We start from the raw sequence: 14,565 nt of genomic DNA, 5'->3' as shown, positions 1-14,565 counted from the left end.
TGACCTGGAGGATTCCACCGGTGGCTTTGATCACTTTGAGGAGCGCTGGCTTCGTGTGGATTTCCAGGAGGCAGAGTTCCTCAGCGAGGCCGAGGGAAAGGAGGGAAAAAGCAGCAGAAGCCATTCCCCATTCCCTCTGTCAGCCCTGGTTGAGCCCAGGCCTGCAAAGCACTTGGGTGCAGAATCAGCTACAGGGAAGTTTATGTGACACCAAAACCTGGAACATTTCTCTCCTACCAGACAGGAAGGAAGATGAAGCAGGTGGGTTGCCCTCACCACAGGCTGAGGGGGCCAGGAGGGTGACAAAACAAATGCCACCAGCCAGGCAAGAGCAGCAACAGCGTTTGGCACCACGACAGGCTGTTGTGCTCTGGGCTCAGCCACTTCCCCAAAAGCACCCTGAGATTATCTTCATATTAATGTTGTAACAAAACACGGGGAAGTGTTTCTGCCTGGGGCAAGAGCTCGGCACTTCCCCCAGCTGTGTCACTGCTGGGCAGGAGGGGTCACAGGACACCCACACTGGCACAGGACACACTGGGCAGCCCCCAGCGATGTCCCTTTCCTGGGCCTGAGGATGGCCATGGAGCTGAGAGCCCTGTTGCTGCTGCCACTCTGCTTCCCAGGTAAGAGAAGGGCTCGGCATGTCCCTGGGCACGGGGACACCCTTGCCCACTTCCTGCTGCCCAGGGAGCTCCTCCAACACCACCGGGGCTCTGATCTGGGCAACTGCTGCAGGGGTGGGAGGGAAGGGCAGCCCCAATTCCCACCACACACCCCTGGCTGCTGCAGGCTGCCGGGATGATCCACCCTGGGAGCACCGAGCTTTCCCACCACGCTGGCCCCGCTCGGCTCCTCTGGTAGCAGTCCTGGGTCAGGACAGTGCCCAAGGCACCACCTGCACCTCACCAGCCCTGCAGAGAGCACAAAGCTCCCAGAATGTGGTGGGCTGGGGAATGAAGCTGCACCCAGCACAGCCTCACAGCCAGGAGCCGCTGGCATTGCTGGGGATGTGGCACGGGGGAGCTGCGGGCTGCACATCCTGCCCCAGCTCCTTCCCTCTGCCCCTTCCCACCATCCCAAACTGAGCCCCAGCCCCCAGAGCGCTGTGTGGGCAGGGGGTGGTCCCCATTTGCCTGCAGGGAGGAGCAGTGCCAAGGGGCTGGTTTGCTGGGAGAGCTCCAGACACTGCACCACTCATGGCCCAGCCCCTGGAGCAGCCTGTGCTTGTCTGTGGGCTTTAAACCACAGCTGCAGCCCCAGCTCAAATCTCAACACCGCCCATCCCATCTCCAAGCAGATGAATTCAGCACGGGGAAGGGATTTGGGGTTTTGGAGTTCTTCCAGCCGCCAGTGTCCACAGGGGAAGGTGAGAGGCAGAGTTTCCCTCGGGAGGCTGTGGACAGCCCTGCATCTCCACAGAAACAGCGATTGGGCATTGGAAGGGGCTGCCCAGGGAGGTGGTGGAGTCACTGTCTCTGGAGGTGTTAAAGAAAAGACTGGGTGTGGCACTTGGTGCCAAGGTCTGGGTGACAGGGTGGTGTTAGAGCATAGGTTGATCTCAAAGGTCTTTTCCAACCTCGTGGATTCTGTGGTTCTGTGATTCTGTGACTGCGATTCTGCGATCAGCTCTCCTCTCCCTCACCACATCTGATCCTTCCAGCTCTCCAAGGCCAAACCCCTGAAGTTGAGAGACGTCGGGAAGGGGGCACTCTGAATGTCGAGTGTCCTTATAAAGCACAGACTGAAGACCGGCACACAAAATCCTGGTGCCTTGAGATAAACAGAAGATGTCAAGAATTAGTGTGGGTATACCAATACAGGCAAGAATCCAAGGACGGGAGAGTTAAAATGAAGGATGACAGCACAAATAGGACTGTGTCCGTCACCATGACTGACCTCCAGTCAGATGACTCAGGCACATATTCCTGTATTAATCTTTACACTGGACATGTACTAAAGAAAATCTCACTGAATGTTTTCAAGGGTGAGTACCTGTAGTCCCACCCAAAGCCAAGTGTTGTCAGGAAGCAACATCATTCCTTCCCTGCTCTTCCCCGCTGTCCCCCACAGCTGAGCAGCTTCCCCTGATCCCCCCAGCCCCATTCCCAGCCTCGCTCCCTGCTTTCCCTCCCACACTGGGAGACCTGGCTGGTCCTGCTGCCTCCCGGCTCCCTCGTGTCCTGCCCCACCTCACTCCTGCCCTGACAAGAGGCTCTCCTGAGGGAGCTGCCCGAGGGCATGGTCTGTCCCAGGTGCCTGTGTGCCCAGAAGTGACCAGGCAGTGACCACCTTTGGTGTTTCACAGAGCTGCTCAAGTGGGAGTTGGACACCCTGTTAGTGCAGTGCCCGATCGGGTATGATGTGGCCTGGTGCCGCAGAGAGCAGACAGACTGCACCATCCTGGTACAAAGAAGTTCAAGACAGAGTGGAAGGAAATCCCCACAAGACAGAGCACGGATCGAGTACAGCACTGAGCAAGGCACTCTCACCGTCGCCAAGAGGAAGCTGCAGACCTGGGACACTGGTGTGTACTGGTGTGCACTGGGCCCTGGTCACACCTGGATAAGAGAGGTCATGCTCTCCGTGTTTAAGAGTGAGTACCTGCTGTGCTCTGTGTCTGAGGGTGGGTTCCTACTGCACTCTCACTGCCCAAGAGTGAGCCCGTCCTGGCAGCCCGGTGTGGATGTGGCAGCTCTCAGCCCAGGTGACACCTCTCTCTCCCCCTGCCCATCCCTCCAGCACACACGGTGCCAGCTGATCCCTGGCACCTTCAAGCCAAAGCTCAGGCCAGGCCCTTTGTGCTCTGTCTGCTCCCAGCAGAGACTCAGAGGAGGTTCCTGTGAGTCCCACAAATGGGGCTGCTCATCCCAACTGCTTCCCACAGGGTCAGACCAGTGGCTCCAGCACTGGTTCCCACTGGGCACTGCTGGGACCCTCCCCCATGCCTGGCATTGCTCTTGCTCTGGCCCCACAGCCACCAACCCTCCCAGACCCTATGGGCTGAGTGTCCCACCCTGGGGGAACCAGAGGAGGGGGACAGGACCCCCAAACCTCTGCATGGGGACTCTGGGTCCAATCCCCTTCTGCTCCACGTGTGTGGAGGTGGATGCAGCTCTGGGGTATTCCAGTGCTGGGGAGGAGGTGCCGCTGTCAGATCCCACTTTGGGGTCTCAGCACACATGCCGGGTGTTTTCCAGGGACCCAGAATTTCACAGCTGAGGAGTCAGGCAACGTCACTGTCCGGTGTCACTACAAGATCGTAGACTACAGGGCTGTCAGCAAAGCCTGGTGCAAAAAGGAAGAGGAGGAAATGTGTAAGGTGCTGGTCACCACCAGCTCAGAGCCCCCAGGGGGACAGAGCACGGCTCGGGAAGGCAGTGTCAGGATCCAGGATGACACCCAGCAGGGCATTGTCACCATCACCATGGAGCAGCTGCAGGTGCAGGACTCGGGCGTGTACTGGTGCGCGCTCCAGGAGAGCTCCGGTCTGTCCCGCATGGAGGAGGTCACGCTCAGCGTTTCCAAGGGTGGGTATGGATCTGTCAGGACACAGTCAGAGATTCCAGACTCCTTTCCCTGCTCTCTCCCTCTGCACTGCCCAGCTTACCCCACCTCCCACCTTGCCTATGTTTGCCTGCCCACACCCTACAGCTTTGGACCTTCTCATGGCCACCACCCTGTGGAATAGCAGCAGGGATGGGAGCAGATCCACATCGGTGCTGTGCTGCTCCTCCTTAACCTGGGAGCAGCTTCAGCTGTCCTGAGAGGGGTTTCTGTCCCTCAGTGTCTGATATCAGTTCTTTATAGTGACTTTATAGCCCCTTTAGAGTGACTCATCCTTTGGCTTTCAAAGGCCTTCCCATTGGGTTGTCAAGGGAACAACTTTAGACTCAGATTTTATAGATCTGTGACTTCTGGTTTCTCATTCAGATGATGTTTGAACAGTAAGGGCTGGCACTGAGGCCCCTGGTCGTGGCAGAGCAGTCCCAGGCTGCAGCCTGGCTCTCACAGGACTGACGGAGCAGGCAGTGCAGGCAATGGGAGGGGACATTGGGATGCTCTGGATAAACTCACGGGATCAGGGCCCTGGGCACAGGAACAGCAGTGGCCTGGGGGTTTCTGCTGAATGCAGAGCAGCCCCACAGTGACTGTTGCTCTCCTCATGTCTGTGATTGCAGCGTTGCCTCCAGGAGGATTTGCAGGTGCTGAAAACAAAGGTCAAGAAACTCTTTTGGGCGACAGCCCAGAACCCAGGTAAGGCCTAGAAAGAGTCTCTGAGCCTGAGCACACACAAGTTCTTCACGTTGTACACCTGGGCAGGCAGGCCCTGGGCACTCCTTCCACTGCAGAGGAATTGGATAGGACAGGATCCTCACCAAAGGTGGCCTCTCCTCCTCCAGCTCCTGCCCTAACCCTAATTCCAAAGGAAGAGGCAGATTGGTAAAATCGTATCACAGCCTTCTGTAGGTGCTTCTCTACTTCTTTATCCTTCTCCCTTTGGGCTCTGCACTTCACATGAACAGAACCCCCAGAGTCTGCCCTGAGCCTCGACTTTGCTCACTCCTGTCTGAGTATTTAACAATGGGACAGTCCTTGGCTGCTCTTTAATCCATCTACCTGTTAAATGTGAAGGATTTTTTCCCCTTTGGACGTCTGCCGTCATCAATGCTACAGCAGCACGCAGAACCCAAGAATCATCCCTGCTCCAGAAAGCCTGGAATTGTGCTCAGAGCTTTGAACAGTGGCTTGTTTCTGGAGATAGCCAGGAGAAAAGTCTAGGAGAAGCTCAGAAGGCACAGCCAGGTGGGAAAATCAAGAACCATGAACCAGGGGAGGTTCCCTTCTGGATCAGCAGGGACTTGCCCATCCTCATAGATGGAGGATCCTGCAGGAGAACCAGACCCTCTTCCAAGTTCTTGAACCGAGCACATAAAACCTGTCCCAGTCCATCTTTTGGTCCCTGTTTGGTGATGGGCTCTGAAACCATCCCACACTGGTAACTCCCTTCCTCTCCTCCAGCTGTGATGGGAACGCCTTCCTCATCCTGTCCGTGGTGCTGCTCATCCTGCTCATCCTGGCCCTCATCGCCTCCATAATTCTGTATGTCAGGTACTCCAAGCTCCTGGGGAGAACAGGTACGTGGAGTTGGGATTGTCCCAAGCAGGGCCTTCCCTGCCATCACTGTGCTCCAGCTGAGCTCATTCCCAGTGCCCTGAGAAGGTCAGGCTGGGAGGCCTCAAGGCTCCCCGCTGCCTCCCCTCACGATAAATCAAACCCAGGTTCCTCCAGACCCTGCACAGGGGTGCAAACACCTTAGAGGAGGAGGAAAGTGAGAGTAAAGTGTTCCCAGGCTCAGGGCAGAGGCACTGCTCCCATCACCAGGCAATCCCACGGCCTTCCCAAACCTCCTCAGGCAGAGCTTTTCATGGAGTTCTCTGCATCTAAACCCACTGATTTTGTCTCATTCTGAAGGTATCAGAGAAGCAGAGGACACCAGTGACGGAGCAGAGGGCACAGCACAGGTAAGGAAAACGAAACGTTTCCCACACGGTGCCAAATCCCTGACCAACAGTCTGGGAGGAGCTGTCAGACCCTCCTGGTGAAGACCTCAGAGCTCAGCTTGGTTATAAACAGGAGAGAAATGGTATTTAACATCAGCAGAGAAAGGAACATTCCTAGCTGGAGAGAGAGGGGGGTAATTAATGCAAGGAACCTCCAGTAGGAACAAACCCAGTGGAGCAAATTCTAGTAACCCCTGAGAAAGGAGTCGAGGAGTAGCAAGCAGGGTCAGAGCACGAGGTTGTCACCTGTATCCGGGAGAGGTGGTGAAGAACAGAGTTCTCTGCTCTTTCACCTCTGTCATGACCAAAGGTAAATTTTGACACAGCTTTTCTTCTCTTTGTGGGAAAATCTCATTCTCCTGGCAGCAGCTGTGGCCTGGCACTGACTCATGAGTGTTTTCCCTTTTTTTTCCTAGCCTGGCAGCACTGGAAGGAGGGAAAGTTCTCAGGATGACAGCAAAGGGCCAGCATACATCAACATGGACATTCAGTCCCACCCCAGCCCTGAGGATCCGATTTACAGCAATGTGGAACCAAGTCAGGCCCACAGGAACTCCCAAAATGTGGAATACGCCATCATCGCCTTCAACCAGTCCCCAAGGAACGGCAGGGAATGAAGCACAGAATGCCCCAACAACCCAGAAATGGGAGAAAGGAACTGGAATACAGAGTGGGAATGAGGAGTAGGAGGTGTGTGGATGGACACGGGGGGACAAGCTGAGTTTTGCTGCCCTGTGTGGGGTTTGCCTGTGCATTTTCAGCCCTCCCTCCTGCTAGGGCCGAGCAGAGGTTTTGCCACTTTTGTGGCAGATTGTCTGGGGTCAGACAGAGCTGTGGGGGAATTCCCAGGATCTCTTGTACATCTGCTTTTCCAGTTCCATTAAAGTGCAGAGTCTTGGAGAGGCAGCTGTGGAGGCCTGGCCTTGTGGAAAGGAGCAGTCTGGACATGGCTGGGTGGGGTATTCCAGCTGTGTCCTGGTACAAATCCTGCCCCAATCCCAGGGATCCAGCTGCTGCAGCCAAGCAAACTCATTCCAGTGCTGCAGGCATCGAACTCAAACTTTGCTGTGGCTGGGTTCCTTTTTCATGGAACGGGTTGGGGATGCGAGTGCCGGATCCTAAGAATGAGCAGAGCCAGCTCCTGCACTTCCCTGTCTCTGCTGGAAACGCTCCAAATGACGCATTTTATTTACCAGTCATGTGGGGAGCAACATGAAGTGAGTTTGTGGGGCTCAGTTCCATTTCTCCAGGAGCTCTGGCTCCTGATTTCTTTGCCCCAAGCCCTGCTGGAGGTGACAGACCAACGTGGCCTGAACCAGCCCTCATTCCCAGGCCAGTCACATCCAACAGGCTTCTCTTGCCAGGGCTGCAGCAGGGAGGCTGATGGAAATTCTTTGAGATTTTCAGGGTTAACCTGACAGAAAGAAAAAGAAAATGGTTCTGGAAATGGTTCATTCAGCCCAACGTTCCCCTAATGATTTGCTCTTCGTGCAGCTGCATTGGGTCAAGCTGTGGAAGAGTAATAGCAAAAAACAGTGGAGTGGAAGAGAGGCATTTTCTGGGAGATTCTCGAAGAGAATCCAGATTCGTGCTCACCGGAACAAGAAGGAACAAAAACTGCCATCAGTCACCTCACAGAGAATTTCTGGTTGCTGTGAGGGACCATTTTCTTAACCACTAACTCGAGGAAAGGCACATTTAGGAAGGGCCAGGCCTGCAGGTTTAGCACCACACCAGTTTCGAAGCCAGGGTCTATTTGTACTTGCAAGGAAGTAAATAAACCCCTTCAAAAATGAAAAACCAGCAGCCCACCCCCAGCCTCCCAGTTTGCTGATGCTCTGGGGGTTCCATGACTGCATTCCTGAGCCCCTCCAGCGCTGTGGCGTTGGCTGGCTCAGAATCAGTGTCCCCAGCACAGATCCTGTGTCCTTTGTGCCAGCTATGGAACAAAGGTGGGTGCTGGGCTTGTTCAAAGCACCCACAGCTTCTCCCAGTGCCCCTGCCCTGCTGTCTGTTGGATTCCAGACAAGGATCCATGCACAGGCTCTTCTTCCTCCTGAAAACCCAGGAGATGATGTCTTTGCCCTCCTTCACCCTTGGGATGCTGCCAGAGCTACCATGAGAGCCTCTCTTTCCCTTTTGGCTTTCCAGAAACTGCCCCCATGCACAGCTCCTGTAAATCATTTATTGTGGTTTATCACCATCACACTTGGAGTGCCAGGACAAGGGGAATGGCTTCTTACTGCCACTGGGATATTGGGAAGAAATTCTTCCCTGTGAGGGTGGTGAGGCCCTGGCACAGGGTGCCCAGAGAAGCTGTGGCTGTCCCATTGCTGGAAGTGTCCAAGGCCAGGTTGGACGGGGCTTGGAGCAATCTGGGATAGTGAGAGGTGTCCCTGCCCAGGCAGGGGGTGGGACTGGATGATCTTTAAGGTCCCTCCAACCTAAACCATTCTGTGATTCCATGAAATCCTGCTCCAGTGGGAGCAGACACCCAGGCCTGTGGCTTCAGGCCACCACGTGCTGCTCCCTCCCAGGCTGTCTAAGCTGAGCTGTGGCTGGGACTGGGCAATGCTGATGCCTGAATTTTCAGCTCACGAGGGCAATGCCCATCCCTGGAGAATTGCTCAATGTGCAGGATGAAAAAGATGCCAAGTTCCCCGTGCTCCTTCCTTCCGGCAGAGCGGGGAGGGGGAGAGGAGCTGCCCATAGGCAGAGCCAGTGTCGCTCTGCTCCAGGCTCCTCTCCTGCCCCTTCTCTGCTCAGCTCCATGGAGAAGCTCCTGCACCTCACCTTGGTTTTCCTGTCAGGTAAGAATCGCACGTGGCTTTGGGGTTCAGGTAAAGGGCGAAGGATTGGGGCAAAGTTTGGCCTCTATGTGAAGGCTCCATCCTCAGAGTTTTCCCTTCTCCCTTTCTTTACCAAAAGGCCAATGGTGATCCCAGTGCTCCCAGATTTCCTCACAGGAATCGTTTTGGGTCAGAACAGGAAGCACTGATGAGAGAAGTCCTGCATGCAAGGTGGAATTGCAAAATCCTGGGTGCTTGCATTTGCAAAGGGGATTTACATAGAAGCAAATGACCACAGGCAGGGCTCAAGGGGAGGGACATGAAACCCAGCGAAGGGCACAGCTCTGGAATCCCAAGCACCTGGGTATTTCCAGCCTGGAAAGGAATGTCCATCTGACATGGGAACCAAGGTACAGAGCCCAGCTGGGGCTCTCTGCAGCACTTTGAGAATCCCAGATCCTGTTGCAGGGAAAGGCAGCAGACTCGGGCTGTGGGAGCACAGGAACCTGTCCCAAAAATTGGAATGAGTTTGGGAAAAATTCACAGTACTTTTCCCAGTAGCACCCAGGAAGGGAGGAGGAACACCAAAAGTTTATGATCTGCCAGCAGAATTGGTTCAAAAGAGGATGACACAACATTTTCCAGAGGGACATCAGGGAATCTTTCAATGATTCTGTTTGAGAAATATTTTGCAGTGCTTTGGGAATTCTGGGGCTGAAGGACCAGAGCTGGAGGAAGGAAGGGAAAACAGGAGAAGCAGTTAAAGAGTTTTGGAGGGATTGAACAGGACTGGATTGGATATTCCATGAGGTAAACCCTGACTGGAACAACCGAGTGGAGAAACATATCAGGATAAAGCTCTGTAGGTATTGGATACTTGAAGAGCACAGATCCGTTTTAGGTCTTCCAGTCAAACTGAAAGAACTTCAGATTTTTTAGTTTACAATTCACTTAGAATTGTTGAAATTATTGTAAGAAGTGTTATTAAAAGGCTCAGCCAGCACAAAGTCCTTACAAGAGCCTATTTTTAAATTTACTTCTGTTTTATCATTACTTATGGTTTCACAGAAGCATTTGCCTGTGACTTTTTTTCACTAGAAATAGAGATTTCCACAAATACCACATTGCACTTCTCTCTGGAAGTATTAATAGCTCAGACTGTCCCCTCTGCCTCTGCCTGTCACAAAGAGGAATGGAAATTAGAAATGAGGAATCAAGACAATAAAAAAAAAAAAAAGCAGACAAAACCCAGTTATCAACATGGTTAAAATTAGTAAGATATTAAAAGATAGGGTGGAAAAAAGTGTTAAACTGGATTTGCAAACCAGGGGTGGGATTCAGAAGGAACCAGTGAGCAGGACGGGTTTGGAGGTGTCACTGGGACAAATTCCAGAATATCTGAGCCAAGATCTGAGCACACTGGGTTGGTCATGGCGGAAGCAGACAGGTGACACCCTACAGGTGACAGCCCCTATGGGTGACAGCTCTATAGGTGACAGTCCTACAGTGACACCCCTATGGGTGACAGCCTCATGAGCAACAGTCCTACAGGTGACACCCTATGAGGGACAGCCCTATGAGTGACAGCCCTATGGGTGACAGCCCCATAAGTAACAGCCCTGCAGGTGACACCCTACGAGTGACAGCCCTACAGGTGACAGCCCTATGGGTGACAGCTGCTATCACTAGAAGATGAAAATGACATTCAGCACTCCCACAGTGAGGGACAGACCTGGGAGAGCCTTGGCTCACTCCTCTGTCCCTCTGTCTCTCTGTCCCTCTGTCCCTCTGTCCCTCATAGCATCCTGTGCTGCAGAGAACGTCACCGTGGTGGCTGCCATGGAGGGCGACACCATTTCTGTCAACTGCTCCTACGACCCCCGGCAGTGGTGGCGGGAGAAGAGCTGGTGCCGGCAGCTGGACGAGAGCCGGTGCCAGCACGTGGTGAGCGCCCCGACCCTGTGGCTGCCCTTCCCCAGGAACAGGAGAGGCACCACCTCCATCAGGGACAACGCCCGCGCCGGGCTCCTGACCATCACCATGAGGCGCCTGCGGAAGGAGGACGCGGGGCTGTACCAGTGCAAAACGGATTTCCTGGGGGACACCAGGAGCCTGAGGAAGGTGCAGGTGGAAGTGCTGGCAGGTACGTCCTGGGGCTCGGAGTTGGAGAGTCTCTACTGGAATTTCACGGGTTGGGATTGGAATTTCACGGGTTCCTTTTTGGAATTTCATGGGTGTCCGCAGCTGCCAAAGGCCCGCTTGAGGCAATATCTACTTTTGTCTCGCTCTAAGGAGGTTCTGTGTTTCACTTCCTCTTTTTATTCCTGACTTACACCTCATTGGTGCCCAGATTGTTCCCAGTGCCCCGTCTCACCTGGGCTACCTGCCCAGCTGAACATCACCCAGAAACATCTGCAGACTAAACTGTTGTGTTTCCATCAGCAGCCAGCCTGGTGACCCACGTGCCAGGGGAGCCCAGAGCTGTGCAGAGCATCTCCAGGTGAGCCTGAAATTCCTTGGGATCTCTTGTCTTCCTAGGACTAAGGCAGCAGTACAAGAGTTTCTGTAGAGGTGGAACCATCCCCTCATGGTTGCATTTCTGGTTCCCCACAGGTCCCATCCCAAAGTGGATTTCACTGTTTTCTACATCCTCGCTGGATTCCTGGTGGCCAAGTTCATGGTGGCTGTGCTGCTCTGTGTCATTGGCCACAGCAGGAAGAACAGGGAAAGAGGGCAGAACCCAGGCCTGGGAGAGCAGCAGGTGCTCCCATTCCCTGCTGACCTCAGACACGGTGGAATCGGCCTCTCCTGGGAGAGCTCTGCGTGAGCCAAGCCAAAGGGAATCTATGGGAAAGGAAAATCAAGCGTTTGCCACCTGCTGTAAGAAAAGGATGGCTCCTAAACACAGGTCTGGAAGAGCCTGTCACTCTGGAGAGGGAATGTCACCATCTTCTTCATCACCTCTTCCCCCTGGCACCACATCCCCAGGCAGTTATTCCAAATATCATTGCCAGGACCATCCCATCACGGTTGGAACTGACACCCATCAACTCCCTGTCACCTCAGGGCAGAGCCAGGTGACAGATTCTGTCTTTCCAAGGTGAGGAAGAGCAGCTCCCAAAAGCTGCTTTGGACAGTGGGGATACTTGGAGAAAATCCCTGAGGAGAGGGGTAAGGATCTGCAGGATTTATCAGGAAGGGATGTGGTCTCCTTGCAGCTCTGAGCTGGCGTCCTCCTCTCTGAAGGGACTTTGTGAACACAGGAGCTGTCTCTCTCTGTCGTTCTCCCGGTATTTCCTCTCCCATGTGATGGTTGTTCATCCCTCCCCACAGTGAAGCTGCACTCAGCTCTCCCAGGCTCCAAACCCATGGGCACTCACATTTCTTTTCCCTGAAAAGCTGAATAAAATCCGGCTGATTCCCTGGCTTGGTGTGGATTCCTGGTAAGGAGCTGCAGGACACTGGGTCACAGTGATGTCCCAGAGCAGGGGTGATGCTTGGAACACCCTGGTGTGTTTAGAACATCCAGGAACACTCAGAGCCAGCGGGACAGGCTGGAACATTCAGAGCCAGCTCCATGCAGGAGCAGCAGCTCAGAGCCCAACCTCTCATTGCCCAGAGGAGCAATGGCTGAAATTTACTTATTTTAATTAAACAAGAGTTTGGGTTCTCACTTTTAGAGTAGTTCTGTGTTTTGTCCAGAAATTGAACTTCATGGTGGGGCATCTGGCAACCTTTGACCTTCTGAGGCTTCTCCCTCCCACCACAGTGGGGTTCTCAGTCTGAAATCAGCAACTTTTGGGGAAGAAAATGTGTTTGTTGCTCTCTGCTGGTACAGACAGGTGACCTGCTGTATGACTGCATCCACAGAGAGGAATTTGCCATCTGAAATAATATATTTCCAAGGAAATAAAAAGGAAATAATCAATATTTTACTGATTACCATCAAAAATAATGAATGTAGTTTGGTAGGATTGTATTAATCAAAACCAAATGGGGTTGGGACAGGAATATTTCTGGGGCTGGTTCTGTCCTTCCCTTGCTCCCGTTCCCTCTGTGCTGACATTGGCTCTGTCCCTGTACTGGCTGACCTGGACACTTCATGGGGGTTGTTTTTTCCTTTCTCCCCATCGATGAATCACAGCTCGAGGTTCTTCAGCACTTTTGGGGCTGTTGCAAAAAAAAAAAAAGGGAACTCCCCGTCCCTCAGCGCTCCCATCCTGTGAGAGCCAACAGGAGACTCCACCCCTGTGTTTGGTGCAAAATGCTGTCCCAAATTCAAGGTAACTCTGATCAAAGCCTCATTAAAGCAGGAGGGACTGGAATGATGAATGAGTTCTCATGGAATATGATTAGAGTGCAGCTGAGAAAGCTCCAGCTTAATGACTTGGGAGAAGATCATCTCAGGAGCCATTTCCAGGGGAGAAACAAACTAAGGAACAGCATCAAGCTGGAAGTTTGGGGTGAGTTAATCAAAGGATTAATGATCTTCTAAAAGTCAGCAATTTCTTACTACTTGACAAGAAAGATTACAGGTCAGTGCTAAAGAGCTCTCATCGGAGCCTGGAAGTTTCCTGAGACACAGATAATTCCTGAATTTCTTTTTTTTAAGATTTTTGATACATGCTAATGGGATAAATAAATTGGAGCCAGCTGGTGGAGGGGGGGTGGCTGACTTGGCTTCACTGATAAATGACACTTTCTATTTACACCAGCAGATGGAACAGGCTCTGAGCAATCTGAATCTTTGCAGGAGGAAAAGTCAGATTTTTTAGTTGTAGAAAAAGTCCCCAGGGATGGATCGATGTGGGAACATCACCTGCTCTTTGTTGCTGTTGTGGTTGTTGTTGTTTTCCAGGGGGAAGATCAAAGACAGACCCTGAGAGGGACCACTGCATCCCAGTGAGGGATGTCCTTGAACCCTGGTGCACTGCAGGAAGGGAATCCAAGCTCCTGAGCCTTCTCCAGGCTTGCCAAGTACCAAGGAAAACGCTGCTGGGATGGATCCCCCCAGCTGTGGATCAGTGCTGACCTCACAGAACCACCCTTGTTACAGAAACAGCGGGGCTGGTGTGCTGGAATTTTTATCCTGGAAACATAATCCAGTGTAAAACACACCAAGTCCCCTCCCAAATTAACCTCATCTCCTGTAAATAGGACTGGAGAGATCCTGGTTTCCCCTGCAGTCTCTGTGCCCTCGTGGCGCCGAGTTCCTTCCTGTCCACCACTGATCCGGGTGCTGCTGTTCTCCTCCTCGTCCTCACCACCTCCATCAGAAGGAAAAGGGCAGATGAAGCCCTTGTGATCCCAGAAACCCGGGATGTTCACAGCAATCCTTGTCCAGGGAGGCAGGGATGAGCTGGGAGTGGGAGTCAGGTTTAAAATGAGCAGCGAAAGGTCCAGTTTTATACTCAAAAGCGTTTCTGTCCCTTATGGCAGGAAAAGGGATGGACTTTGGCAGACCCCAGTCAGAAATCCCTGGTGCTTTACACTGCTTTACACCACTCCAGGGGATTTATCCAACAGCTCCATCCACCCCCAGAGGGTGTGAGGCACCTCCTCGAGCTCCCAGGCTCCCTGGATCTGTTGGTTGTCTGACACCTTCTTGCAAGGCAGACAAAAACCACTTCATTGATTTGAGGAAGTCCCAGCCCTTCTGCTTCTTTTTGCTCGTGGTAATAACAAAAATACACAATTTTGATCATTAATTGGCCTTGAATCTGCAGGAGCAACATCACATCTTCATCAAAGGAAAACTTTGCTACTTGCAATCACTCCAAATATTCCGTGTGCTGACTCTGCCCAGTCCCTTAAACCTTAGGAAGTGCAGTTTGAGCGAGTTTCCTCAACTTCTCTGAGCTCACATTCCCTTTTGCCACACATCCCCTCTGCTCTTCCCCCATTTCACAAGTCAAGGAGGAAATATTTGCAGCTGTAGATGAGCCAAGGCTGATCTTTTGAAGCAAAAACCGCCCAACTCGGTTTGTACCCAGCTGCTGAGGGTGGGTGATGGGGTGAGGGGAAGGACACACCTGGATGCACCATTTCCCTGGAAAATGACTGCACTTTTCCAACAGCACAGCAGCTTGGTGGGCAAACTCCGAGGGAGGCTGTGCTGCATTTGCTTTTCCAAACTGCTCTGTTTTGAAATGGCAGGGAGTTGTAAACCCAAATACAGGAAACTGGTTGTGTCTGGCAGCAGCTGATACAGC

At 52.9% G+C, this 14,565-nt stretch overlaps 2 protein-coding genes across 3 annotated transcripts; both read left to right on the top strand.

Moving 5' to 3' along the window:
* Positions 1-442: 442 nt before the first annotated feature.
* On the top strand, positions 443-6,464 carry LOC121657722. The gene is made up of 8 exons (XM_042013744.1): positions 443-626; positions 1,664-1,987; positions 2,309-2,596; positions 3,201-3,530; positions 4,182-4,257; positions 5,023-5,138; positions 5,476-5,525; positions 5,981-6,464. Exons 1-8 carry the CDS (start codon positions 578-580, stop codon positions 6,179-6,181), a joined length of 1,434 nt encoding a protein of 477 aa, XP_041869678.1. The 5' UTR covers positions 443-577; the 3' UTR covers positions 6,182-6,464.
* Positions 6,465-8,222: 1,758 nt separating this feature from the next.
* TREM2 (triggering receptor expressed on myeloid cells 2) lies at positions 8,223-11,780 on the top strand. 2 transcript variants are annotated; one of them, XM_042013528.1, is made up of 4 exons: positions 8,223-8,374; positions 10,155-10,496; positions 10,799-10,853; positions 10,967-11,780. In XM_042013528.1, the coding sequence occupies exons 1-4, from the start codon at positions 8,335-8,337 to the stop codon at positions 11,178-11,180; spliced, it is 651 nt and encodes a 216-aa protein (XP_041869462.1). In that variant the 5' UTR covers positions 8,223-8,334; the 3' UTR covers positions 11,181-11,780. The 2 variants fall into 2 exon arrangements, with proteins under 2 accessions (XP_041869462.1, XP_041869461.1); XM_042013527.1 differs by having other exon boundaries at positions 8,224-8,374; positions 10,796-10,853.
* The last annotated feature ends 2,785 nt before the right edge of the window (positions 11,781-14,565 follow it).

Source organism: Corvus kubaryi, unplaced genomic scaffold (assembly GCF_017639235.1).
Source record: "Corvus kubaryi isolate FWS band 111438036 unplaced genomic scaffold, C.kubaryi_AGA036_p1.0 split1-37355, whole genome shotgun sequence".
NCBI classification, from domain to species: Eukaryota; Metazoa; Chordata; class Aves; order Passeriformes; family Corvidae; genus Corvus; species Corvus kubaryi.
Note: the sequence above shows the minus strand (reverse complement) of the source record. Positions and strands in the feature narration are given on the sequence as shown.

Bases quoted from the DNA above. Each gene is read 5' to 3' on its own strand.
- TREM2 (XM_042013527.1), top strand. From the start codon at position 8,335: ATGGAGAAGCTCCTGCACCTCACCTTGGTTTTCCTGTCAG. The intron at 10,497-10,795 runs GTACGTCCTGGG...TGTTTCCATCAG, and splicing joins GCAGGTGGAAGTGCTGGCAG to CAGCCAGCCTGGTGACCCAC. The intron at 10,854-10,966 runs GTGAGCCTGAAA...GGTTCCCCACAG, and splicing joins GCTGTGCAGAGCATCTCCAG to GTCCCATCCCAAAGTGGATT.
- LOC121657722 (XM_042013744.1), top strand. From the start codon at position 578: ATGGCCATGGAGCTGAGAGCCCTGTTGCTGCTGCCACTCTGCTTCCCA. The intron at 627-1,663 runs GTAAGAGAAGGG...TGATCCTTCCAG, and splicing joins GCTGCCACTCTGCTTCCCAG to CTCTCCAAGGCCAAACCCCT. The intron at 5,526-5,980 runs GTAAGGAAAACG...TTTTTTTCCTAG, and splicing joins GAGCAGAGGGCACAGCACAG to CCTGGCAGCACTGGAAGGAG.